General features: G+C 40.3%; 1 protein-coding gene across 2 annotated transcripts in view; it reads left to right on the plus strand.

Annotated features, from left to right (window-relative positions):
• The window catches only part of STRN3 (striatin 3), a 532,215-nt gene that overhangs the window by 395,327 nt on the left and 110,540 nt on the right, over positions 1-26,348 (plus strand). For both annotated transcript variants that reach the window (XM_053697936.1, XM_053697935.1), the window contains 2 exons: positions 491-628; positions 882-1,015. In XM_053697936.1, coding sequence (XP_053553911.1) covers positions 491-628; positions 882-1,015 — 272 coding nt within the window. The remainder of the gene's footprint in view (positions 1-490; positions 629-881; positions 1,016-26,348) is intronic.

Here is a 26,348-nt window from a genome sequence, read left to right on the forward strand (position 1 = left end):
TTAAGAAAGGACCTCAAGACCTTGCTCTTCGACTGAACTGCAACCCTCAGCGCCTTGAGACCCTTACGGGTGAATAGCCGCATTTTACAAGAACCCAATAGATATATATATATGTATATGTGTGTGTGTGTGTATATATATATATATATATATATATATTTGTGTATATATATATTGTGTGTGTATATATATATATATATATATATATATATATATGTGTGTGTGTTTTGTTTGTTTTCTATAGCCAGAGTAGACAGGTGCCCACTTTATATTGGAGACAGGTCTTAAACTTACTTTAGCCTTCACTATCTCTTGCTGTGCAATACTGAGGTGGGATGGAGGAACAAATTATAATTTTTTAGAGTTTGAAAATGTTCTAGTTGGGTATTAAGGCAAAACAAATGATGTGTAATAGTTTACTGATCATGTGAATCAGTGCTGGATTGTTTGTGTATGGACCCTAAATTGAACCTTTGCTGGTACTTTTCAGGAGTCAACAGGACAAAACTCCATGACATGATTGCAGACCTTGGTGATGAGGAGCTATCTCAAATCCCCGCTGGCATGCTGAATCCACCTCACTCGCCCTCTAGAATAACCGATCATGAAGGAGGAAGAGCAGAAGAAGGTATAGTCTGCTGGGATTTTTAGTCTTATATAACATAGTTTAATGTCTTCCTTGAATTACAAATTTCTGCTTTAATGTACACAACGCTCAACTTGACCATGAGGGTTGTAAGCCATTACACACCATAGCCTGCAATGAGGGTTAATTTGTTTAGGCTCAGCTCCGTTCTTTTTTCCCCCCACTGTTATTATATTGCAATGTTTAAAAGTAAGCACGTTATACTTATTATTTCATGGTGTGTCTTTTGTTGCAGCTGAGCCTATCACTTTCACACCTGGTAGTGGAAAATCCTTCATAATGGGACCAGAGGATGGCTTGGAGAGTGTCCTAGGACTAGGGGAACTAGCAGACCTCACAGTAACTAACGACGCAGACTATAGTTACGATGTAAGGAGAGCGGGGGTGGCAGGCTTGTTGAGGAGGCCAGCTGATGGTCTAAAAACTAAACACTTTGCAATGTATTATTATTGCTGGATACAGGATGGTTAAAGGGACATTAGTCACTTTCTCCTTTTGTATGTAAACAGTAGTGTTTTACTTTTTTATTTAAATTCATTTTCCTGCGCAAAATAACTTCCCATTATTATAATCTTTATCTATTTTTAAAATCATTGCAATAACAAGCATTCTAATCATATAGACAACTAAAAATATGTATGTACATAAAAGAAATTAAACAATGAGGAAGTAAAGAGTTACACACACATACACACACACACACAAAAAGGAAGGGGTTACAAAACTGTTAAAATTAAAAGAAAATGGACCGGAGACACTCTTAAAGGACGTTATGATCATGAAGGAAATCTCCCCTGAAGACTCGTATAATACTGAATAGTATAATAAACGGTTATAAAGAAAGGGAATTATTGCTAAAATTTCCACAAATTCCTTAGATTTTGAGGGCAGAGTTTGAAACTGTATAGCCATAAATGAACAATCCATGGTGAGTGTTATAATACCCTCCTTATATCCCAATCACCTGGGACCAAAAAAAAGGCTTGATAGCTGGGCCATCCCACCAAATGAGAGATTAAGCCTATGCATCCACATTTTTTCCAACACTACTTATTCAAAAACTGGGGGGGTTCTCTATTTTTTATAACTATGGGCTCGCATAAGATACCAGTTTCTTGAGTAAAGTTCCAAATGAGCAGTACGCACATCAGTAGTCTTATCCAAAATAATTTATTAAGCCAGCATAATAGTAAACAATGTTGTTTCAGTCTAAACAACCTTAAAGGGACAGTAAAGTCAAAACTAAACTTTCATGATTCAGATAGGGCATGCAATTTTAAACAACTTTCCAATTTACTTTTATCATCAAATTTGCTTTGTTCCCTTGGTGGTATTTTTTAAAAGCTAAACCTAGCTAGGCTCAAACTGATTTCTAAACCGTTGAAAACCGCCTCTTAGCTCAGAGCATTTTGAAAGTTTTTCACAGTTAGACAGTGTTAGTTCATGTGTGTCCTATAGATAACATTGTGCTCACTCCCGTGAAGTTATTTAGGAGTCTTCACTGATTGACTACGCTACATGTCTGTCAAAAGCACTTAGATAAGGAGGCTGTCTGCCGAGGCTTAGATTCAAGGTAATCACAGAGGTAAAAGTATATTAATACAGTATAACTGTGTTGGTTATGCAAAAACGGGGAATGGGTAATAAAGGGATTATCAATCTTTTTAAATAAGAAAAATTTTGGTGTAGACTGTCCCTTTAAAGGGATATGAAACCCACAATTTTTCAATTTGCTTCTTTTATCTAATTTGGTTCAATTTCTTGGTGTCCTTTGTTAAATAATTAGCCATGCACTACTGGGAGCTTGATGATTGTATTGGGTGAACCAATAAGATTAGACATGTATGTGCAGCCACCAATCAGCAGCTCCTGAGTCTACCTGTTATAATTTTTTAACAAAGCATGCCAAGAGAGCAAAACAAATTAGATAATGTCAATTAGAAAGTTGTTTAAAGTCACATGCTCTTTTTGAATTATGAAAGAAAAAATTAGTTTTTCATATCCACTGAATCATGTTGTATTCAACTTGGTTAAGGTGATAGATGTGCAGAACCCTACAGCTTGCACAAGGGCTATAAGCTGTTGATGCCTAACTCTTATTGATATACTATGTGTAAGATAACGGTGTACCAAGAGCTTAAAATTAGTTTCCACTATACAGGAGACTGAAGAATGCAAAACAAGTTTGAAGAGATTGTGCTTTCAAAATAATGTCCAACTTGTTCTTCACTGAGAGGTGCGTTATAGCAGATTGGGATTGACTCTGCAGCAGTTTATAAACTAGTGATATATGCCCTTTGTTTTTTTCCTTACAGTGGTGAGGGCTTTCATAACCTTTTTGTTTTTATATTTTGTTTTCCAACAAATTCAGCTCTTGGCATTGTCAGCCTATCATGGATGAGATGCATAAATAAGAACTTTCTGCTAGAATCAATATCAGTTTGAGGCACATTTATTTCCTATTATTAATGTAAAAATAAATATAACCGGTTCAAATGCTAGTTTCTTTTACAAAGATATGACGAGTCCACGGATTTCATCCTTACTTGTGGGGATATTAACCTCCTGCTAACAGGAAGTGGCAAAGAGCACCACAGCAGAGCTGTATATATAGCCCCTTCCCTCCACCCTCAGTCATTCTCTTTGTCTGTGTTATACTAGGAAGACATGGTAAAGTGAGGTGTTAGTTTTAGTTTCTTCAATCAAGAAGTTTTTTATTTTAAATGGTACCGTTGCATACTATTTTCCTCAGGGGGATATGGAAGAAGATTTCTGCCCTGAGGTTTGATGATCTTAGCATTAGTAACTAAGATCCACGCAGGTTCCCATAAGACTTCTGAAGGTAACCATGAGACATCTTCAGTGTGGAGACCGGTTTCATGCTACAAGCAGCATTAAGGTATGTGCAGCTTTTTTTTTCTGAGGAGACTTGGTGTATCAGAACTGGCTGGCATTATTTCCCTGTATGGGAATGGGGTAAGCAGTAAAACCTATTTTAATAAGAGGGGTCTTACTGGAGTCCCTATTTTATATTTCTTTCATGTAATTAGCAAGAGTCCATGAGCTAGTGACGTATGGGATATACATTCCTACCAGGAGGGGCAAAGTTTCCCAAACCTCAAAATGCCTATAAATACACCCCTCACCACACCCACAAATCAGTTTTACAAACTTTGCCTCCTGTGGAGGTGGTGAAGTAAGTTTTGCTAGATTCTACGTTGATATTCGCTCCGCAGCAGGTTGGAGCCCGGTTTTCCTCTCAGCGTGCAGTGAATGTCAGAGGGATGTGAAGAGAGTATTGCCTATTTGAATTCAATGATCTCCTTCTACGGGGTCTATTTCATAGGTTCTCTGTTATCGGTCGTAGAGATTCATCTCTTACCTCCCTTTTCAGATCGACGATATACTCTTATATATACCATTACCTCTACTGATTCTCGTTTCAGTACTGGTTTGGCTTTCTACTACATGTAGATGAGTGTCCTGGGGTAAGTAAGTCTTATTTTCTGTGACACTCTAAGCTATGGTTGGGCACTTTTATATAAAGTTCTAAATATGTGTTTAAACATTTATTTGCCTTGATTCAGGATGTTCAACGTTCCTTATTTTCAGACAGTCAGTTTCATATTTGGGATAATGCATATGAATAATTAAAAAAAATTTTACCTTAAAATTTGACTTTTTTTCCTGTGGGCTGTTAGGCTTGCGGGGGCTGAAAATGCTTCATTTTATTGCGTCATTCTTGGCGCGGACTTTCTTGGCGCAAAAATTTTGTTGTCATTTCCGGCGTCATACGTGTCGCCGGAAGTTGCGCCATTTTTGGCGCCAAAAGCATTTAGGCGCCAAATAATGTGGGCGGCTTTTTTGGCGCTAAAAAATTCGAGCGTCATTGTTGTCTCTACAATATTTAAGTCTCATTATTTATTGCTTCTGGTTGCTAGAAGCTTGTTCATTGGCATTTTTTTCCCATTCCTGAAACTGTCATTTAAGGAATTTGATCAATTTTGCTTTATATGTTGTTTTTTCTATTACATATTGCAAGATGTCTCAAATGGAATCAGAAGCCACTTTTGGAAAAACGCTTAACTGAGTTTTAGTTCTACCAAAGCTAAGTTCATTTATTTTAAATGTTATAAATGTTTATCTTTAGCTATGGTTTGTAATAAGATATTATGTTATACTTTTACATGCGGAATCCATTAGTATTTATGCTTTATATATTTTCTTTTCTTACAAGAAATATTTAGAAGACTTATAAGAAATATTTTTCTGATTCTATGTTAAAGGCTTTGTCTGACTTCGTGCCTTCTAATAAAATTTTTAGGTCTTTTTCACTTCTTTTTTAATTATTGAAGTTTCAAATGACCAACAACATACTGATTTATCCTTCTCTGATGATGTTTTTTTCAGAAATTTTCTTCATCAGATATTGACACTAACAAATCTACTTTTTTATCATTTTTCAATTATTAAAGTACATTTGTTCTTTGTTGAAAAGGTGTTGATTATTTTGGATATTAAGGTAACTAGTTCTTTAAGACTAGCTGACATTATTTCTGCCTATTTATTTCTTTAGAGGTTTTCTTTCCAATTCCCTATACTAGGGAATGGAATAGGCTGATAATTTTCTTTTATTCCTTCTTCTCAAAGGTTTTAAACTATATTCTTTGCCAGCAGTTAAATTCAATTTGGAGGGTCCTCCAATTTATTGGGGCTATCTCTAATTCTACTAGTTATGCTATTGTTTCTATAGCAAAATAGTATTTATTTTCCTTTAGATAGTTGTATCTTATTTATGGAAAATTATTTAGTTTCGGGTACTTTTCTTGGTCCTGTGATTTATTTGGATATTGCAATTGCTTCATTTTCTCTGTTTACTTTAAGATCAAGTATCAGATTATGATTTATTTTAGCATTGTTAAAGGGACAACATTTACTAGACTAGGTGCTGTTGCATTTGTCTTGTTTTGCATTTATTGATTATGCAAGTCCACTGTATTGGCTGGTCCTTTAAACCGGACTATCATGCTAATAATTTCATTTGTGTCTTCATTTTATTGAATATTTTCGCAAATGAGGGTTAATCTATGTCTTTAGCTTTTTTAGCTAGAAGAATTTTGTGATTTTTTTTTAAAAAAAATCCATATTTCCTTTGTTCTAAGATAATCAATTATTTGTTTTATAATTGGATTCAATTCTTAACTGTTACTCTGGGCTTCAAGGTTGAGTTCTAAGACTAAAACTTTAAGCTTATACTAGTTTGGTTGTTCTTATTAAGGAACGAATTCCTGAGTTCTTTCCCAAGTAACATGTCTATAATTGGAGTTCGAAATCAGCTCCCTAATTTTGTGATGTACGTGCCGTATTCCAGCTTGGCTGATAAGTGGCAGGTTAAGGCTTCTTTGAAATTTATTTTGTCCAAAATTTCTTTGATTTTATTCCAGCAAGGCTAACACTTTCTTTAACTGTGTTTCTGTCCTATATATTTTGGGTACTGTTGAAGCATGGCTGGGCACCCATGGGGTTCAAGCGCTGCTCAGACCTGGAATCTTCTGGGGTATTTCTTCCAGTTTCTTTTGAGGAACCGGGTTTTGGAGTTTTATTCAAACTATTTTGCCTTTTTATGGTCTTTGATAGCATTATTTGTTTTCATTAGATACAATAAATGCATATTTTCATTTTTCTGTTTTCATTCAGATTATTTTCTGAGGATGCGGAATCTCATATGATTCACTTACTCTTCAGGACATAGAGGATCTTCTTTTCTAAAGCTCTTGATCCCTCACACAAGGGTCACCTTTTTTAGGTTTCCAGATAGTTTGTGTCACTGTCCTTGTCTATCAGACAAGGGATAATGTTATTGGGTTCCGTCTATCGGTACCTTTAGTCTCTATTATTTCCTTCAGTCTCTATATATGCATAGAAGTTTTAGGTCTTATGGCCACAGCATTGGATTCAATTCCCTTTGCTCATTTTCTCTAGAAAGAACCTTTTCAGTCTTTTATAAGTGTTGTTTCTTCAAGAACATGGTTGGAGGATCAATTTACCAAAAAGTTCGTTTGATTCCTCAGACAAGGGTAACCTTTTTAGGTTTCCTGTTGGATTCAGTGTTCTTGATTCTGTCTCTGACGGACAAGAGGCGTCTGAAATTGGTTTCAGCTTATCGAAACCTTCAGTCTGAATCATTCCCTTCGGTAGCCTTATGCATGGAAATTCTAGGTCTTATGACTGCTGCATTGGATGCGATTCCCTTTGCTCGTTTTCACATGCGACCTCTTCAGCTCTGTATGCTGAACCAATGGTGCAGGGATTATACAAAGATATCTCAATTAATATCTTTAAAACCGATTGTTCGACACTCTCTGACGTGGTGGACAGATCACCATCGTTTAGTTCAGGGGGCTTCTTTTTGTTCCTCCAACCTAGACTGTGATCTCAACAGATGCAAATCTGACAGGTTTGGGAGCTGTATGGGGGTTTCTGACAGCACAAGGGGTTTGGGAATCTCAGGAGGTGAGATTACCAATCAACATTTTTGGAACTCCGTGCAATTTTCAGAGCTCTTCAGTCGTGGCCTCTTCTAAAGAGAGAGTCGTTCATTTGTTTCTAGACGGACGATGTCACAACCGTGGCATATGTCAATCATCAAGGAGGAACTCACAGTCCTCTGGCTATGAAAGAAGTCTCTCGAATACTTGTATGGGCGGAATCCAGCTCCTGTCTAATTTCTGCGGTTCATATCCCAGGTATAGACAATTGGGAAGCGGATTATCTCAGTCGCCAAACACTACATCCGGGCGAATGGTTTCTTCACCCAGAGGTATTTCTTCAGATTGTTCAAATATGGGGACTTCCAGAAATAGATCTGATGGCTTCTCATCTAAACAAGAAGCTTCCCAGGTATCTGTCCAGATCCAGGGATCCTCAGGCGGAAGTAGTGGATGCATTGTCACTTCCTTGGAAGTATCATCCTGCTTATATCTTTCCGCCTATAGTTCTTTTTCCAAGATTCTAAGGAACGTTCGTTTATTCTGCTGGTGGCTCCAGCATGGCCTCACAGGTTTTGGTATGCGGATCTTGTCCGGATGGCCACTTGCCAACCGTGGACTCTTCCGTTAAGACCAGACCTTCTATCGCAAGGTCCTTTTTTCCATCAGGTTCTCAAATCCTTCAATTTGAAGGTATGGAGATTGAACGCTTGATTCTCAATCATAGAGGTTTCTCTGACTCTGTGATTAATACTATGTTACAGGCTCGTAAAACTGTATTTAGGAAGATATATTATCGAGTCTGGAAGATTTTCATTTCTTGGTGTTTTTCTCATCTTTTTTCTTGGCATTCTTTTAGAATTCCTAGAATTTTACAGTTTCTTTAGGATGTTTTGGATAAGGTTTGTCTGCAAGTTCCTTGAAAGGTCAAATCTCTGCTCTTTCTGTTCTTTTTTTCACAGAAATATTGCTAGTCTTCCTGATATTCATTGTTTTGTACAAGCTTTGGCTCGTATAAAACCTGTTATTAAGTCAATCTCTCCTCCTTGGAGTTTGAATTTGGTTCTGGGGGCTCTTCAAGCTCCTCCGTTTGAACCTATGCATTCGCTAGACATTAAATTACTTTCTTGGAAAGTTTTGTTTCTTTTGGCCATCTCTTCTGCTAAGAAGAGTTTCTGAATTATCTGCTCTTTCTTGTGAGTCTCCTTTTCTGATTTTTCATCAGGATAAGGCAGTGTTGCAAACTTCTTTTACATTTTTACCTAAGGTTGTGAATTCTAACAACATTAGTAGAGAAATTGTGGTTCCTTCATTGTGTCCTAATCCTAAGAATTCTAAGGAAAACTCGTTGCATTCTTTGGATGTTGTTAGAGCTTTGAAATATTATGTTGAAGCTACTAAGGATTTCCGAAAGACTTCTAGTCTATTTGTTATCTTTTCCGGTTCTAGGTCTGAAGGCTTCTGCCATTTCTTTGGCATCTTGGTTAAAATCTTTGTTTCATCATGCCTATGTCGAGTCGGGTAAAACTCCGCCTCAAAGGATTACAGCTCATTCTACTAGGTCAGTTTCTACTTCCTGGGCGTATAGGAATGAAGCTTCAGTTGATCAGATTTGCAAGCAGCCACTTGGTCTTCTTTGCATACTTTTACTAAATTCTACCATTTTGATGTGTTTTCTTCTTCTGAAGCAGTTTTTGGTAGAAAAGTACTTCAGGCAGCTGTTTCAGTTTGATTCTTCTGCTTATAATTTCAGTTTTTTTTCATTATAAGATTTAAACTTTATTTTGGGTGTGGATTATTTTCAGCGGAATTGGCTGTCTTTATTTTATCCCTCCCTCTCTAGTGACTCTTGCGTGGAAGATCCACATCTTGGGTAGTCATTATCCCATACGTCACTAGCTCATGGACTCTTGCTAATTACATGAAAGAAAACATAATTTATGTAAGAACTTACCTGATAAATTAATTTCTTTCATATTAGCAAGAGTCCATGAGGCCCACCCTTTTGTGGTGGTTATGGATTTTTTGTATAAAGCACAATTATTCCAATTCCTTATTTTTTATGCTTTCACACTTTTTTCTTATCACCCCACTTCTTGGCTATTCGTTAAACTGATTTGTGGGTGTGGTGAGGGGTGTATTTATAGGCATTTTGAGGTTTGGGAAACTTTGCCCCTCCTGGTAGGAATGTATATCCCATACGTCACTAGCTCATGGACTCTTGCTAATATGAAAGAAATGAATTTATCAGGTAAGTTCTTACATAAATTATGTTTTATCATTAGTTGATATTTGAACATTATGTGACATGGGAGACAATATAAAAAACAATGTTTTATGTTTTTTATTTTTGGCACTTAAAACTTATTGGTTTTATGCTTGAGGGTTATATTGTGTGTGTATTTTTACTTTAGTGCAAAACTGCATTTCAATGCGGTATTGTTTGGGCCTACTCTGACTTTTGACCTTAAGGGGCGGAGCCTATTTTGGCGTAATTTCTTCAGGCTTAGCAGCAGCAAACAGTAACTCGGTGGCTCCTGGACTGTGTAGCTGGTCTGAAGGGTTGGAAACTTGATTTGAAGTACCCTGGGGGCAGGTAGGCGTCACAGCAGAGCTGTGGCGAGGTGCAGAGTGTATTTTTATCTATCTTTTGACTACATGTTGATATAAGTACTTCTAAAGCCTTATTTCTGCCCTTGCTTCTGGGTGCAGTAATTTTTGGATTAACCAACGATATTAAGTTAAATTTGGGAATAATTTAACGTTTTTTGTGCATTTTGGAAAAATTGTTCACTTTTTCTTTTCTTAAAGGCACAGTACATGTTTTTTCTAATGTTTATTTCTTTCATGTAATTGGCAAGATTCCATGAGCTAGGGACATATGGGATATACAATCCTACCAGGAGGGGCAAAGTTTCCCAAACCTCAAAATGCCTATAAATGCACCCCTCACTAAACCCACAATTCAGTTTTACAAACTTTGCCTCCTATGGAGGTGGTGAAGTAAGTTTGTGCTAAGATTTCTACGTTGATAGGCGCTTCTCAGCATTGTTGAAGCCCGATTCCTCTGAGTACAGCGAATGCCAGAGGGACGTGAAGGGAGTATCACTTATTTGAATTCGATGATTTCCCTTACGGGGGTCTATTTCATAGGTTCTCTGTTACCGGTCGTAGAGATTCATCTCCTACCTCCCTTTTCAGATCGACGATATACTCTCAATTTACCATTACCTCTACTAATAATTGTTTTAGTACTGGTTTGGCTATCTGCTATATGTGGATGGGTGTCTTTTGGTAAGTATGTTTTTTATTACTTAAGACACCTCAGCTATGGTTTGGCATTTTATGCATTTATATAAAGTTCTAAATATATGCATTGTACTTATATTTGCCATGAGTCAGGTTCATGTATTTCCTTCAGCAGACTGTCAGTTTCATATTTGGAGAATTTAAACATTTTAAGAAATTTATTTCTTACCTGGGGTTTAGTCTTTTTTTCAATTGACTACTTCTTGCTATTGCGGGTATTAGGCCCGCGGGTGCGTCAAATGCTAAACTTTATTGCGTCACTCTTGGAGCGAAAATATTTTTGGCGCGATAAAATACGTTTATGACGCAACTTCGTCATTTCCGGCGTCATACGTGACGCCGAGACCTTTCACACGGCGGCGTCATTAGTAACGCGAGTGTGTCATTTCCGGTTACATTGTGCATCATACTTGGCGCCACATTTTTTTAATTATTTCAATACCCCATTGATGTTTGCCTCTTGCTTTTTTCTCTATCAGAGGCCTATGCTTTTGCATTTTTTCCCATTCCTGAAACTGTCATACAAGGAAATAGATAATTTTGCTTTATATGTTGTTTTTTTCTCTTACATTGAGCAAGATGTCCCAATCTGATCCTGTCTCAGAAGTTTCTGCTGGAACCTTGCTGCCTGACATCGGTTCTACCAAAGCTAAGTGCATTTGTTGTAAAAGTATAGAAATTATTTCACCAAATGCTATTTGTAATAGTTGTCATGATAAACTTTTACATGGAGATAGTGTTTCCATCAGTAGTAGTACATTGCCAGTTGCAGTTCCTTCAACTTCTAATGTGCATGATATACCTGTAAATTTTAAAGAATTTGTTTCTGATTCTATTCTGAAGGCTTTGTCTGCATTTCCACCTTCTAATAAACGTAAAAGGTCTTTCTCTTGTTAAGTGTATCCAGTCCACGGATCATCCATTACTTATGGGATATTAACTCCTCCCCAACAGGAAGTGCAAGAGGATTCACCCAGCAGAGCTGCTATATAGCTCCTCCCCTAACTGCCATTACCAGTCATTCTCTTGCACCCAACGAATAGATAGGATGTGTGAGAGGACTGTGGTGATTATACTTAGTTTCATACCTTCAATCAAAAGTTTGTTATTTTATAATAGCACCGGAGTGTGTTATTCCTTCTCTGGTAGAATTTGAAGAAGAATCTACCTGAGTTTTTCTATGATTTTAGCCGGAGTAGTTAAGATCATATTGCTGTTTCTCGGCCATCTGAGGAGAGGTAAACTTCAGATCAGGGGACAGCGGGCAGATTAATCTGCAAAGAGGTATGTAGCAGCTTATTATTTTCTGACAATGGAATTGATGAGAAAATTCTGCCATACCGATATAATGTAAACTCAGCCTTAAATGCAGTAGCAGCAACTGGTATCAGGCTGTCATGTATGTATATTTTACACTTCAGTATTCTGGGGAATGGCACTTCACTGGAATTATACTGTATGCATAAAACTTTAGCCTAATTTGCAGGGACTAGCAACAGGCTTTTTAATAACACTCAATTTATTAATGTTAAACGTTTTTTGCTGGCATGTAAAATCGTTTAATTTTCTGAGGTACTGGGTGAAAAAATGTTTTGGGCACTATTTTTTTCCACTTGGCAGTCGTTTTATTTAATTTATGACAGTTTACTGATCTCTCTCACTGTTATGTGTGAGGGGGAGGGACCTTTTTTGGTGCTTTTGCTACGCATCAAAAAATTCAGTCAGAAGTTTATTGTCTTCCCTGCATGATCCGGTTCATCTCTACAGAACTCAGGGGTCTTCAAAACTTGTTTTGAGGGAGGTAATCACTCACAGCAGAGCTGTGAGATTGTAGTTGACTGTGATAAAAAAAAAAACGTTTATTTCTGTATTTTTTTTTTTTTTTCTGCTATCAGGTTTAGTTATCCTTTGCTAATGGGAGCAATCCTTTGCTAAAATTGTGTTTTTTACAAAGATTTGATGCTATAACTTTTCAGTTTATTAATTTTCAACTGTCATAACTTTTTCTGTGCTTCTTATAGGCACAGTACGTTTTCATATTATAGTAAATTACTTGAAAAGTATTTCCAAGTTGCTAGTTTATTTGCTAGTGTGTTAAACATGTCTGATTCAGAGGAAGATATCTGTGCTATATGTGCTAAAGCCAAAGTGGAGCCCAATAGAAATTTATGTACTAACTGTATTGATGCTACTTTAAATAAAAGTCAATCTGTACAAATTGAACATATTTCACCAAACAACGAGGGGAGAGTTATGCCGACTAACTCGCCTCACGTGTCAGTACCTGCATCTCCCGCTCGGGAGGTGCGTGATATTGTAGCGCCGAGTACATCTGGGCGGCCATTACAAATCACATTACAGGATATGGCTACTGTTATGACTGAAGTTTTGGCTAAATTACCAGAACTAAGAGGTAAGCGTGATCACTCTGGGGTGAGAACAGAGTGCGCTGATAATATTAGGGCCATGTCAGACACTGCGTCACAATTTGCAGAACATGAGGACGGAGAGCTTCATTCTGCGGGTGACGGTTCTGATCCAAACAAACTGGATTCAGATATTTCAAATTTTAAATTTAAGCTGGAAAACCTCCGTGTATTACTAGGGGAGGTGTTAGCGGCTCTGAATGATTGTAACACAGTTGCAATACCAGAGAAAATGTGTAGGTTGGATAAATATTTTGCGGTACCGGCGAGTACTGACGTTTTTCCTATACCTAAGAGACTTACTGAAATTGTTACTAAGGAGTGGGATAGACCCGGTGTGCCGTTCTCACCCCCTCCGATATTTAGAAAGATGTTTCCAATAGACGCCACCACACGGGACTTATGGCAAACGGTCCCTAAGGTGGAGGGAGCAGTTTCTACTTTAGCTAAGCGTACCACTATCCCGGTGGAGGATAGCTGTGCCTTTTCAGATCCAATGGATAAAAAGTTCGAGGGTTACCTTAAGAAAATGTTTGTTCAACAAGGTTTTATATTGCAACCTCTTGCATGCATTGCGCCTGTCACGGCTGCAGCAGCATTTTGGTTTGAGTCTCTGGAAGAGACACTTGAATCAGCTCCATTAGATGAGATTACACACAAGCTTAAAGCCCTTAAGTTAGCTAACTCATTTATTTCAGATGCCGTAGTACATTTAACTAAACTTACGGCTAAGAATTCCGGATTCGCCATTCAGGCACGCAGAGCACTGTGGCTAAAATCCTGGTCAGCTGACGTTACTTCTAAATCTAAATTGCTTAATATACCTTTCAAAGGGCAGACCTTATTCGGGCCCGGGTTGAAAGAAATTATCGCTGACATTACAGGAGGTAAAGGCCATGCCCTGCCTCAAGACAGAGCCAAACCTAAGGCTAGACAGTCCAATTTTCGTTCCTTTCGTAATTTCAAAGCAGGAGCAGCATCAACTTCCTCTGCACCAAAACAGGAAGGAGCTGTTGCTCGCTACAGACAAGGCTGGAGACCTAACCAGTCCTGGAACAAGGGCAAGCAGGCCAGGAAACCTGCTGCTGCCCCTAAGACAACATGAATCGAGGGCCCCCGATCCGGGAACGGATCTAGTGGGGGGCAGACTTTCTCTCTTCGCCCAGGCTTGGGCAAGAGATGTCCAGGATCCCTGGGCGTTAGAGATCATATCTCAGGGATACCTTCTAGACTTCAAATTCTCTCCCCCAAGAGGGAGATTTCATCTGTCAAGGTTGTCAACAAACCAAATAAAGAAAGAGGCGTTTCTACGCTGCGTACAAGATCTTTTATTAATGGGAGTGATCCATCCGGTTCCGCGGTCGGAACAAGGACAAGGGTTTTACTCAAATCTGTTTGTGGTTCCCAAAAAAGAGGGAACTTTCAGGCCAATCTTGGATTTAAAGATCCTAAACAAATTCCTAAGAGTTCCATCGTTCAAAATGGAAACTATTCGGACAATTTTACCCATGATCCAAAAGGGTCAGTACATGACCACAGTGGATTTAAAGGATGCTTACCTTCACATACCGATTCACAAAGATCATTACCGGTATCTAAGGTTTGCCTTTCTAGACAGGCATTACCAGTTTGTAGCTCTTCCATTCGGATTGGCTACGGCTCCGAGAATCTTCACAAAGGTTCTGTGTGCTCTTCTGGCGGTACTAAGACCGCGAGGAATTGCGGTAGCTCCGTACCTAGACGACATTCTGATACAAGCTTCAAGCTTTCAAACTGCCAAGTCTCATACAGAGTTAGTACTGGCATTTCTAAGGTCGCATGGATGGAAGGTGAACAAAAAGAAGAGTTCTCTCTTTCCACTCACAAGAGTTCCCTTCTTGGGGACTCTTATAGATTCTGTAGAAATGAAGATTTACCTGACAGAAGACAGGTTAACAAAGCTTCAAAATGCATGCCGTGTCCTTCATTCCATTCAACACCCGTCAGTAGCTCAATGCATGGAGGTGATCGGCTTAATGGTAGCAGCAATGGACATAGTACCCTTTGCACGTCTACATCTCAGACCGCTGCAATTGTGCATGCTAAGTCAGTGGAATGGGGATTACTCAGACTTGTCCCCTACTCTGAATCTGGATCAAGAGACCAGAAATTCTCTTCTATGGTGGCTTTCTCGGCCACATCTGTCCAGGGGGATGCCATTCAGCAGGCCGGACTGGACAATTGTAACAACAGACGCCAGCCTACTAGGTTGGGGCGCTGTCTGGAATTCTCTGAAGGCTCAGGGACAATGGAATCAGGAGGAGAGTCTCCTACCAATAAACATTCTGGAATTGAGAGCAGTTCTCAATGCCCTTCTGGCTTGGCCCCAGTTAACAACTCGGGGGTTCATCAGGTTTCAGTCGGACAACATCACGACTGTAGCTTACATCAACCATCAGGGAGGGACAAGAAGCTCCCTAGCAATGATGGAAGTATCAAAGATAATTCGCTGGGCAGAGTCTCATTCTTGCCACCTGTCAGCAATCCACATCCCGGGAGTGGAGAACTGGGAGGCGGATTTCTTAAGTCGTCAGACTTTTCATCCGGGGGAGTGGGAACTTCATCCGGAGGTCTTTGCCCAAATACTTCGACGTTGGGGCAAACCAGAGATAGATCTCATGGCGTCTCGACAGAACGCCAAGCTTCCTCGTTACGGGTCCAGATCCAGGGATCCGGGAGCGGTTCTGATAGATGCTTTGACAGCACCTTGGACCTTCGGGATGGCTTATGTGTTTCCACCCTTCCCGATGCTTCCTCGATTGATTGCCAGAATCAAACAGGAGAGAGCATCAGTGATTCTAATAGCGCCTGCATGGCCACGCAGGACTTGGTATGCAGATCTAGTGGACATGTCATCCTGTCCACCTTGGTCGCTACCTCTGAAACAGGACCTTCTGATCCAGGGTCCCTTCAAACATCAAAATCTAATTTCTCTGAAGCTGACTGCTTGGAAATTGAACGCTTGATTTTATCAAAACGTGTTTTTTCTGAGTCAGTTATTGATACCTTAATACAGGCTAGGAAGCCTGTTACCAGAAAGATTTACCATAAGATATGGCGCAAATACTTATATTGGTGCGAATCCAAGAGTTACTCATGGAGTAAGGTTAGGATTCCGAGGATATTGTCTTTTCTACAAGAAGGTTTAGAAAAGGGTTTATCCGCTAGTTCCTTAAAGGGACAGATTTCAGCTCTGTCCATTCTTTTACACAAACGTCTGTCAGAAGTTCCGGACGTTCAAGCTTTTTGTCAGGCTTTAGCTAGGATCAAGCCTGTGTTTAAAACTGTTGCTCCACCATGGAGTTTGAACTTAGTTCTTAATGTTTTACAGGGGGTTCCGTTTGAACCCCTTCATTCCATTGATATCAAGTTGTTATCATGGAAAGTTCTGTTTTTAATGGCGATTTCCTCGGCTCGAAGAGTCTCTGAGTTATCTGCCTTACATTGTGATTCTCCTTATCTGATTTTTCATTCAGACAAGGTAGTTCTGCGTACTAAACCTGGGTTCCTACCTAAGGTGGTCACTAACAGGAATATCAATCAAGAGATTGTGGTTACATCTTTGTGTCCTAATCCTTCTTCGAAAAAGGAACGTCTGCTACACAATCTAGATGTAGTCCGTGCCCTGAAATTTTATCTACAGGCAACTAAGGATTTTCGACAAACGTCTTCACTGTTTGTCGTTTATTCTGGTCAGAGGAGAGGTCAAAAAGCTTCGGCTACCTCTCTCTCCTTTTGGCTTCGTAGCATAATACGGTTAGCCTATGAGACTGCTGGACAGCAGCCTCCTGAAAGAATTACAGCACATTCTACTAGAGCTGTGGCTTCCACTTGGGCCTTTAAGAATGAGGCTTCTGTTGAACAGATTTGCAAGGCTGCAACTTGGTCTTCTCTTCATACTTTTTCCAAATTTTACAAATTTGACACTTTTGCTTCTTCGGAGGCTGTTTTTGGGAGAAAGGTTCTTCAGGCAGTGGTTCCTTCCGTATAAAGAGCCTGCCTGTCCCTCCCGTCATCCGTGTACTTTAGCTTTGGTATTGGTATCCCATAAGTAATGGATGATCCGTGGACTGGATACACTTAACAAGAGAAAACATAATTTATGCTTACCTGATAAATTTATTTCTCTTGTAGTGTATCCAGTCCACGGCCCGCCCTGTCACTTTAAGGCAGGTAATTTTTCCATTAAACTACAGTCACCACTGTACCCTATGGTTTTCCTTTCTCTGCATGTTTTCGGTCGAATGACTGGTAATGGCAGTTAGGGGAGGAGCTATATAGCAGCTCTGCTGGGTGAATCCTCTTGCACTTCCTGTTGGGGAGGAGTTAATATCCCATAAGTAATGGATGATCCGTGGACTGGATACACTACAAGAGAAATAAATTTATCAGGTAAGCATAAATTATGTTTTTAAAACTTCTCATTTAGCTGATGAAATTTCAAATGACCAACAACATAATAATTTATCCTCTTCTGATGAGGATCTATCTGATTCAGAAGATCCTTCCTCAGACATTGACACTGACAAATATACTTATTTATTTAAAATAGAGTACATGCGTTCTTTATTAAAAGAAGTGTTAATTACTTTGGATATTGAGGTAACCAGTCCTATTGACGTTCAGTCTAATAAACGTTTAAATGCTGTTTTTAAACCTCCTGTGGTCTCCCCTGGAGTTTTTCCTATTCCTGAGGCTATTTCTGATATGATTTCTAGGGAATGGAATAAGCCAGGTACTTTTATTCCTTCTTCAAGGTTTAAAAAAATGTATCCTTTACCAGCAAAATCTATAGAGTTTTGGGAAAAAATCCCCAAAGTTGATGGGGCTATTTCTACTCTTGCTAAACGTACCACTATTCCTATGGAAGATAGTACTTCCTCACATTTTTTGGTTGGAGAATTTAGCGCAACAAGAATTAGATCCTGACATATCTAGCATTACTCGCTTACTGCAACATGCTAATCATTTTTCTCTTGTAAGGTGTATCAAATCCACGGGTTCATCCATTACTTGTGGGATATTCTCCTTCCCAACAGGAAGTTGCAAGAGGACACCCACAGCAGAGCTGTCTATATAGCTCGTCCCCTAACCCCCACCTCCAGTCATTCTCTTGCAACTCTCGACAAGATAGGAAGTATCAAGAGATATGTGGTGACTTAGTGTAGTTTTACCTTCAATCAAGAGTTTATTTTTCAACGGTACCAGCGTTGTACTGTTTTACTCTCAGGCAGAAATTAGAAGAAGAATTCTGCCTGGAGGTTGATGATCTTAGCGGTTTGTAACTAAGGTCCATTGCTGTTCTCACACATAACTGAAGAGTATGGGAAAACTTCAGTTGGGGGAACGGTCTGCAGATTACCTGCTTTGAGGTATGTTCAGTATTTTTATTAAAAGAAAGATGAATAAGTTCTAGAAAATGCTGACAGAGCCTTGTGTATTTGAGGTAAGCTAGATGCAGTGATTTAACGACGACTGGGATCATGCTTTCAAAACAGGGTAATACTCATGTTAATACTCGTATTACTTAGTGGCAAAACTTTTACATGTTTCATAAATAGGACGTTTTTTCTCTGAGGGAGATAAGTCTTTATTTGGGGCCTAGTTTTCCACATGGCTAGTCCGATACTCCTAGGAGTATTTTCTTAAGGCCCCTCTGACATCCAGTACATGGTGGGAGGGGCCTAATTTCGCGCTCTAGATGCGCAGTTTTCCTTCAGACTGAGACATCCAGCTTCCCTTGAGGAGTCCTCTGGCATCTGAGGACCATTATAAAGGCTTTATTACTTCCCTAAATCGTATTTGAGGGCAGGTAGGAGCCTCAGCAGAGCTGTGGCAAGGTACTCAACTGTCTTTTACCGGTGGTTGACGTTTTTTAAATCCGATTTGGGGGCTAAGGGGTTAATCATCCATTTGCAAGTGGGTGCAATGTTGCTTTAGTCCCTTACACACACTGTAAAAATTTCGAAGACTTTACTATATTTTTACACTGTTTTGCAGTTTAAGTGCTAGTTTTTTTCTCTTAAAGGCACAGTAACGTTTTTGTTTAATTGCTGTTTCACCTTTATTAAAGTGTTTTCCAAGCTTGCTTGTCTCATTACTAGTCTGTTAAACATGTCTGACATAGAGGAAACTCCTTGTTCAATATGTTTGGAAGCCATTGTGGAACCCCCTCTTAGAATGTGTACCAAATGTACTGAAATTTCTATAAAATATAAAGACCATATTATGGCGCTTAAAGATTTATCTCCAGGGGATTCTCTGACTAAAAAGAGGGAGATTATGCCATCTAGCTCTCCCCATGTGTCAGAACCTATAACTCCCGCTCAAGTGACGCCAAGTACATCTAGCGCGTCTAATTCTTTTACCTTATAGGACATGGTGGCAGTTATGAATGCTACCCTCTCAGAGGTATTGTCCAAACTGCCAGGGTTACAAGGAAAGCGAGACAGCTCTGGGGCTAGAACTAATACAGAGCTTTCTGACGCTTTAATACCTGTGTCCGATATACCCTCACAATACTCAGAAGCCGAGGCAGGTGAGCTTCTATCTGTGGGTGACATTTCAGACTCAGGGAAGGCATTGCTTCAGTCTGATTCTGAAATGACACCGTTTAAATTTAAGCTTGAACACCTCCGATTATTGTTTAGGGAGGTTTTAGCGACTCTGGACGACTGTGAACCCATTGCAGTTCCAGAGAAATTGTGTAAGATGGACAAATATTTTGCAGTGCCTGTTTACACTGATGTTTTTCCAGTCCCTAAGAGGTTTTCGGAAATTATTACTAAGGAATGGGATAGACCAGGTGTGCCGTTCTCTCTCCCCTACTGCTTTTAAAAAGATGTTTCCCATAGATGCCGCCATACGGGACTCGTGGCAGACGGTCCCTAAGGTGGAGGGAGCAGTCTCTACCCTAGCTAAGCGTACAACTATCCCCGTCGAGGACAGTTGTGCTTTCCTAGATCCTATGGATAAAAAATTGGAGGGTCTCCTTAAGAAAATTTTTATACATCAAGGTTTTTTTCTCCAGCCTCTTGCATGCATTGCCCCCATTTACTGCTGCAAGGTTCCTTCTCATTAAAATTTAGAGAAAATGATGCCCAAGATGATTCCTCAAGTGAGGGGAGTAAGCATGGTACTGCATCATCCCCTCCTTCGTCTACACCAGTCTTGCCCACACAGGAGGCCCCTAGTACATCTAGTGCGCCAATACTCCTTACTATGCAACAATTAACGGCTGTAATGGATAATTCTATCAAAAACATTTTAGCCAAAATGCCCACTTATCAGCGAAAGCGCGACTGCTCTGTTTTAGAAAATACTGAAGAGCATGAGGACGCTGATGATATTGGTTCTGAAGTGCCCCTACACCAGTCTGAGGGGGCCAGGGAGGTTTTGTCTGAGGGAGAAATTTCAGATTCAGGGAAAATTTCTCAACAAGCTGAACCTGATGTGATTACATTTAAATTTAAATTGGAACATCTCCGCGCCCTGCTTAAGGAGGTGTTATCTACTCTGGATGATTGTGAGAATTTGGTCATTCCAGAGAAATTATGTAAAATGGACAAGTTCCTAGAGGTCCCGGGGCCCCCCGAAGCTTTTCCTATACCCAAGCGGGTGGCGGACATTGTAAATAAAGAATGGGAAAGGCCCGGCATACCTTTCGTCCCTCCCCCTATATTTAAGAAATTGTTTCCTATGGTCGACCCCAGAAAGGACTTATGGCAGACAGTCCCCAAGGTCGAGGGGGCGGTTTCTACTCTAAACAAACGCACCACTATACCCATAGAAGATAGTTGTGCTTTCAAAGATCCTATGGATAAAAAATTAGAGGGTTTGCTTAAAAAGATGTTTGTTCAGCAAGGTTACCTTCTACAACCAATTTCATGCATTGTTCCTGTCACTACAGCAGCGTGTTTCTGGTTCGATGAACTAGAAAAGGCGCTCAATAAAGATTCTTCTTATGAGGAGATTTTGGACAGAATTCATGCTCTCAAATTGGCTAACTCTTTCACCCTAGACGCCACTTTGCAATTGGCTAGATTAGCGGCGAAAAATTCTGGGTTTGCTATTGTGGCGCGCAGAGCGCTTTGGCTAAAATCTTGGTCAGCGGATGCGTCTTCCAAGAACAAATTGCTTAACATTCCTTTCAAGGGGAAAACGCTGTTTGGCCCTGACTTGAAAGAGATTATTTCTGATATCACTGGGGGCAAGGGCCACGCCCTTCCTCAGGATAGGTCTTTCAAGGCCAAAAATAAACCTAATTTTCGTCCCTTTCGCAGAAACGGACCAGCCCCAAGTGCTACGTCCTCTAAGCAAGAGGGTAATACTTCTCAAGCCAAACCAGCCTGGAGGCCAATGCAAGGCTGGAACAAAGGAAAGCAGGCCAAGAAACCTGCCACTGCTACCAAGACAGCATGAGATGTTGGCCCCCGATCCGGGACCGGATCTGGTGGGGGGCAGACTCTCTCTCTTCGCTCAGGCTTGGGCAAGAGATGTTCTGGATCCTTGGGCGCTAGAAATAGTCTCCCAAGGTTATCTTCTGGAATTCAAGGGGCTTCCCCCAAGGGGGAGGTTCCACAGGTCTCAATTGTCTTCAGACCACATAAAAAAACAGGCATTCTTACATTGTGTAGAAGACCTGTTAAAAATGGGAGTGATTCATCCTGTTCCATTAGGAGAACAAGGGATGGGGTTCTACTCCAATCTGTTCGTAGTTCCCAAAAAAGAGGGAACATTCAGACCAATCTTAGATCTCAAGATCCTAAACAAGTTTCTCAAGGTTCCATCGTTCAAAATGGAAACCATTCGAACAATTCTTCCTTCCATCCAGGAAGGTCAATTCATGACCACGGTGGATTTAAAGGATGCGTATCTACATATTCCTATCCACAAGGAACATCATCGGTTCCTAAGGTTCGCATTCCTGGACAAGCATTACCAGTTTGTGGCACTTCCGTTCGGATTAGCCACTGCTCCAAGAATTTTCACAAAGGTACTAGGGTCCCTTCTAGCGGTGCTAAGACCAAGGGGCATTGCAGTAGTACCTTACTTGGACGACATTCTGATTCAAGCGTTGTCCCTTCCACAAGCAAAGGCTCACACGGACATTGTCCTGGCCTTTCTCAGATCTCACGGGTGGAAAGTGAACGTAGAAAAAAGTTCTCTATCTCCGTCAACAAGGGTTCCCTTCTTGGGAACAATAATAGACTCCTTAGAAATGAGGATTTTTCTGACAGAGGCCAGAAAATCAAAACTTCTAAACTCTTGTCAAGTACTTCATTCTGTTCCTCTTCCTTCCATAGCGCAGTGCATGGAAGTAATATGTTTGATGGTAGCGGCAATGGACATAGTTCCTTTTGCGCAAATTCATCTAAGACCATTACAACTGTGCATGCTCAGTCAGTGGAATGGGGATTATACAGACTTGTCTCCGACGATACAAGTAGATCAGAGGACCAGAGATTCACTCCGTTGGTGGCTGTCCCTGGACAACCTGTCACAGGGGATGAGCTTCCGCAGACCAGAGTGGGTCATTGTCACGACCGACGCCAGTCTGGTGGGCTGGGGCGCGGTCTGGGGACCCCTGAAAGCTCAGGGTCTTTGGTCTCGGGAAGAATCTCTTCTCCCGATAAATATTCTGGAACTGAGAGCGATATTCAATGCTCTCAAGGCTTGGCCTCAGCTAGCAAAGGCCAAATTCATACGGTTTCAATCAGACAACATGACGACTGTTGCGTACATCAACCATCAGGGGGGAACAAGGAGTTCCCTGGCGATGGAAGAAGTGACCAAAATCATTCAATGGGCGGAGACTCACTCCTGCCACTTGTCTGCAATCCACATCCCAGGAGTGGAAAATTGGGAAGCGGATTTTCTGAGTCGTCAGACATTTCATCCGGGGGAGTGGGAACTCCATCCGGAAATCTTTGCCCAAATTACTCAGTTGTGGGGCATTCCAGACATGGATCTGATGGCCTCTCGTCAGAACTTCAAGGTTCCTTGCTACGGGTCCAGATCCAGGGATCCCAAGGCGACTCTAGTAGATGCACTAGTAGCACCTTGGACCTTCAAACTAGCTTATGTATTCCCGCCGTTTCCTCTCATCCCCAGGCTGGTAGCCAGGATCAATCAGGAGAGGGCATCGGTGATCTTGATAGCTCCTGCGTGGCCACGCAGGACTTGGTATGCAGACCTGGTGAATATGTCATCGGCTCCACCATGGAAGCTACCTTTGAGACGGGACCTTCTTGTTCAAGGTCCGTTCGAACATCCGAATCTGGTCTCACTCCAACTGACTGCCTGGAGATTGAACGCTTGATCTTATCAAAGCGAGGGTTCTCAGATTCTGTCATTGATACTCTTGTTCAGGCCAGAAAGCCTGTAACTAGAAAAATATACCACAAAATATGGAAAAAATATATCTGTTGGTGTGAATCTAAAGGATTCCCTTGTGACAAGATAAAAATTCCTAAGATTCTATCCTTTCTTCAAGAAGGTTTGGAGAAAGGATTATCTGCAAGTTCTTTGAAGGGACAGATTTCTGCCTTATCTGTGTTACTTCACAAAAAGCTGGCAGCTGTGCCAGATGTTCAAGCCTTTGTTCAGGCTCTGGTTAGAATCAAGCCTGTTTACAAACCTTTGACTCCTCCTTGGAGTCTCAATTTAGTTCTTTCAGTTCTTCAGGGGGTTCCGTTTGAACCCTTACATTCCGTTGATATTAAGTTATTATCTTGGAAAGTTTTGTTTTTGGTTGCAATTTCTTCTGCTAGAAGAGTTTCAGAATTATCTGCTCTGCAGTGTTCTCCTCCTTATCTGGTGTTCCATGCAGATAAGGTGGTTTTGCGTACTAAACCTGGTTTTCTTCCGAAAGTTGTTTCTAACAAAAACATTAACCAGGAGATAGTCGTGCCTTCTTTGTGTCCGAATCCAGTTTCAAAGAAGGAACGTTTGTTGCACAATTTGGATGTAGTTCGTGCTTTAAAATTCTATTTAGATGCTACAAAGGATTTTAGACAAACATCTTCCTTGTTTGTTGTTTATTCTGGTAAAAGGAGAGGTCAAAAAGCAACTTCTACCTCTCTCTCCTTTTGGCTTAAAAGCATCATCAGATTGGCTTACGAGACTGCCGGACGGCAGCCTCCTGAAAGAATCACAGCTCATTCCACTAGGGCTGTGGCTTCCACATGGGCCTTCAAGAACGAGGCTTCTGTTGATCAGATATGTAAGGCAGCGACTTGGTCTTCACTGCACACTTTTACTAAATTTTACAAATTTGATACTTTTGCTTCTTCTGAGGCTATTTTTGGGAGAAAGGTTTTGCAAGCCGTGGTGCCTTCCATCTAGGTGACCTGATTTGCTCCCTCCCTTCATCCGTGTCCTAAAGCTTTGGTATTGGTTCCCACAAGTAAGGATGACGCCGTGGACCGGACACACCTATGTTGGAGAAAACAGAATTTATGTTTACCTGATAAATTACTTTCTCCAACGGTGTGTCCGGTCCACGGCCCGCCCTGGTTTTTTAATCAGGTCTGATAATTTATTTTCTTTAACTACAGTCACCACGGTATCATATGATTTCTCCTATGCAAATATTCCTCCTTTACGTCGGTCGAATGACTGGGGAAGGCGGAGCCTAGGAGGGATCATGTGACCAGCTTTGCTGGGCTCTTTGCCATTTCCTGTTGGGGAAGAGAATATTCCCACAAGTAAGGATGACGCCGTGGACCGGACACACCGTTGGAGAAAGTAATTTATCAGGTAAACATAAATTCTGTTTTTATTCCCTCCCTCTCTAGTGACTCTTGAGTGGAAGACTCCACATCTTGACTATTGATATCCCATATGTCACTAGCTCATGGACTCTTGCCAATTACATGAAAGAAAACATAATTTATGTAACAGCTTACCTGATAAATTCATTTCTTTCATATTGGCAAGAGTCCATGAGGCCCACCCTTTTTATGGTGGTTATGATTTTTTGTATAAAGCACAATTATTTCCAAATTTCCTTTGTTGATTCTTTCTACTCCTTTCTTTATCACCCCACTGCTTGGCTATTCTTTAAACTGAATTGTGGGTATGGTGAGGGGTGTATTTATAGGCATTTTGAGGTTTGGCAAACTTTGCCCCTCCTGGTAGGATTGTATATCCCATATGTCACTAGCTCATGGACTCTTGTCAATATGAAAGAAATTAATTTATCAGGTAAATTCTTACATAAATTATGTTTTTATGCTATAAATAAGCTTTTGTGGTATTACTAGTCTGTTCAACATGTCTGACATTGAGGTTTCTCATTGTTCTATGTGTTTAGAAGCTATTGTGCAACCCCCTCTAACATTGTCTAACTTTTCTACTGAAAGGGCTTTACAATGTAAAAAGCATATTTTAAATAAAGTAAGTGTGCCTAGGGATGATTCTCAGTCTGAAGAGAATCAGGATATGCCATCCAATTCTCCCCAAGTGTCACAACCTTTTATGCCCACACAAGCGACGCCTAGTACTTCTAGTGCGTCTAATTCCTTTTACTCTGCAGGAGATGGCTGCAGTTATGTCAGCTACCCTTACATAGGTATTGTCTAAATTAGCAGTGTTGCAGGGTAAACGCAGTAGGTCAAGTATTAATGTAAATACTGAATCCTCTGATGCTTTATTAGCTATTTCCGATGTTCCCTCACAATGCTCTGAGTTGGGGATCAGGGAATTACTGTCTGAGGGTGAAATTTCTGATTCAGGGAATGTTTTGCCTCAGACAGATTTGGATGCTATGTCATTTAAATTTAAGCTTGAACACCTCCGCCTGTTGCTTAGGGAGATTTTAGCGACTGTGATCCTATTGTGATTCCTCCAGAGAAGTTGTGTAAAATGGATAAATATTTGGAAGTTCCTACTTACACTGATTTTTTCGGTTCCTAAGAGAATTTCGGAAATTATTAGTAAGGAATGGGATAGACCAGGTATACCGTTTTCTCCCTCTCCTAATTTTAAGAAAATGTTTCCTATATCAGATACCATTGGAGACTCATGGCAAACGGTCCCTAAGGTAGAGGGAGCTATATCTTCCATAGCTAAGCGTACTACTATACCCATTGAGGATAGTTGTGCTTTCAAGGATCCTATGGATAAGAAATTAGAGGGTCTACTAAAGAAATTATTTGTTAATCAGGGATTTCTTTTACAACCTACGGCTTGCATTGTTCCAGTAACTACTGCAGCAGCTTTTTGGTTTGAGGCTCTAGAAGAGTCTCTTAAGGTTGAGACTCCTTTAGATGACATTCTAGATAGAATTAAGGCTCTTAAGCTAGCTAATTCTTTTATTACTGATGCCGCTTTTCAAATTGCTAAATTAGCGGCAAAAAATGCAGGGTTTGTTTTTTTTAGCACGTAGAGCATTGTGGCTCAAATCTTGGTCTGCTGATGTGTCATCAAAATATAAGC

The sequence above is a fragment of the Bombina bombina genome, chromosome 1 (genome assembly GCF_027579735.1).
Source record: "Bombina bombina isolate aBomBom1 chromosome 1, aBomBom1.pri, whole genome shotgun sequence".
In the NCBI taxonomy this organism is placed as follows: domain Eukaryota; kingdom Metazoa; phylum Chordata; class Amphibia; order Anura; family Bombinatoridae; genus Bombina; species Bombina bombina.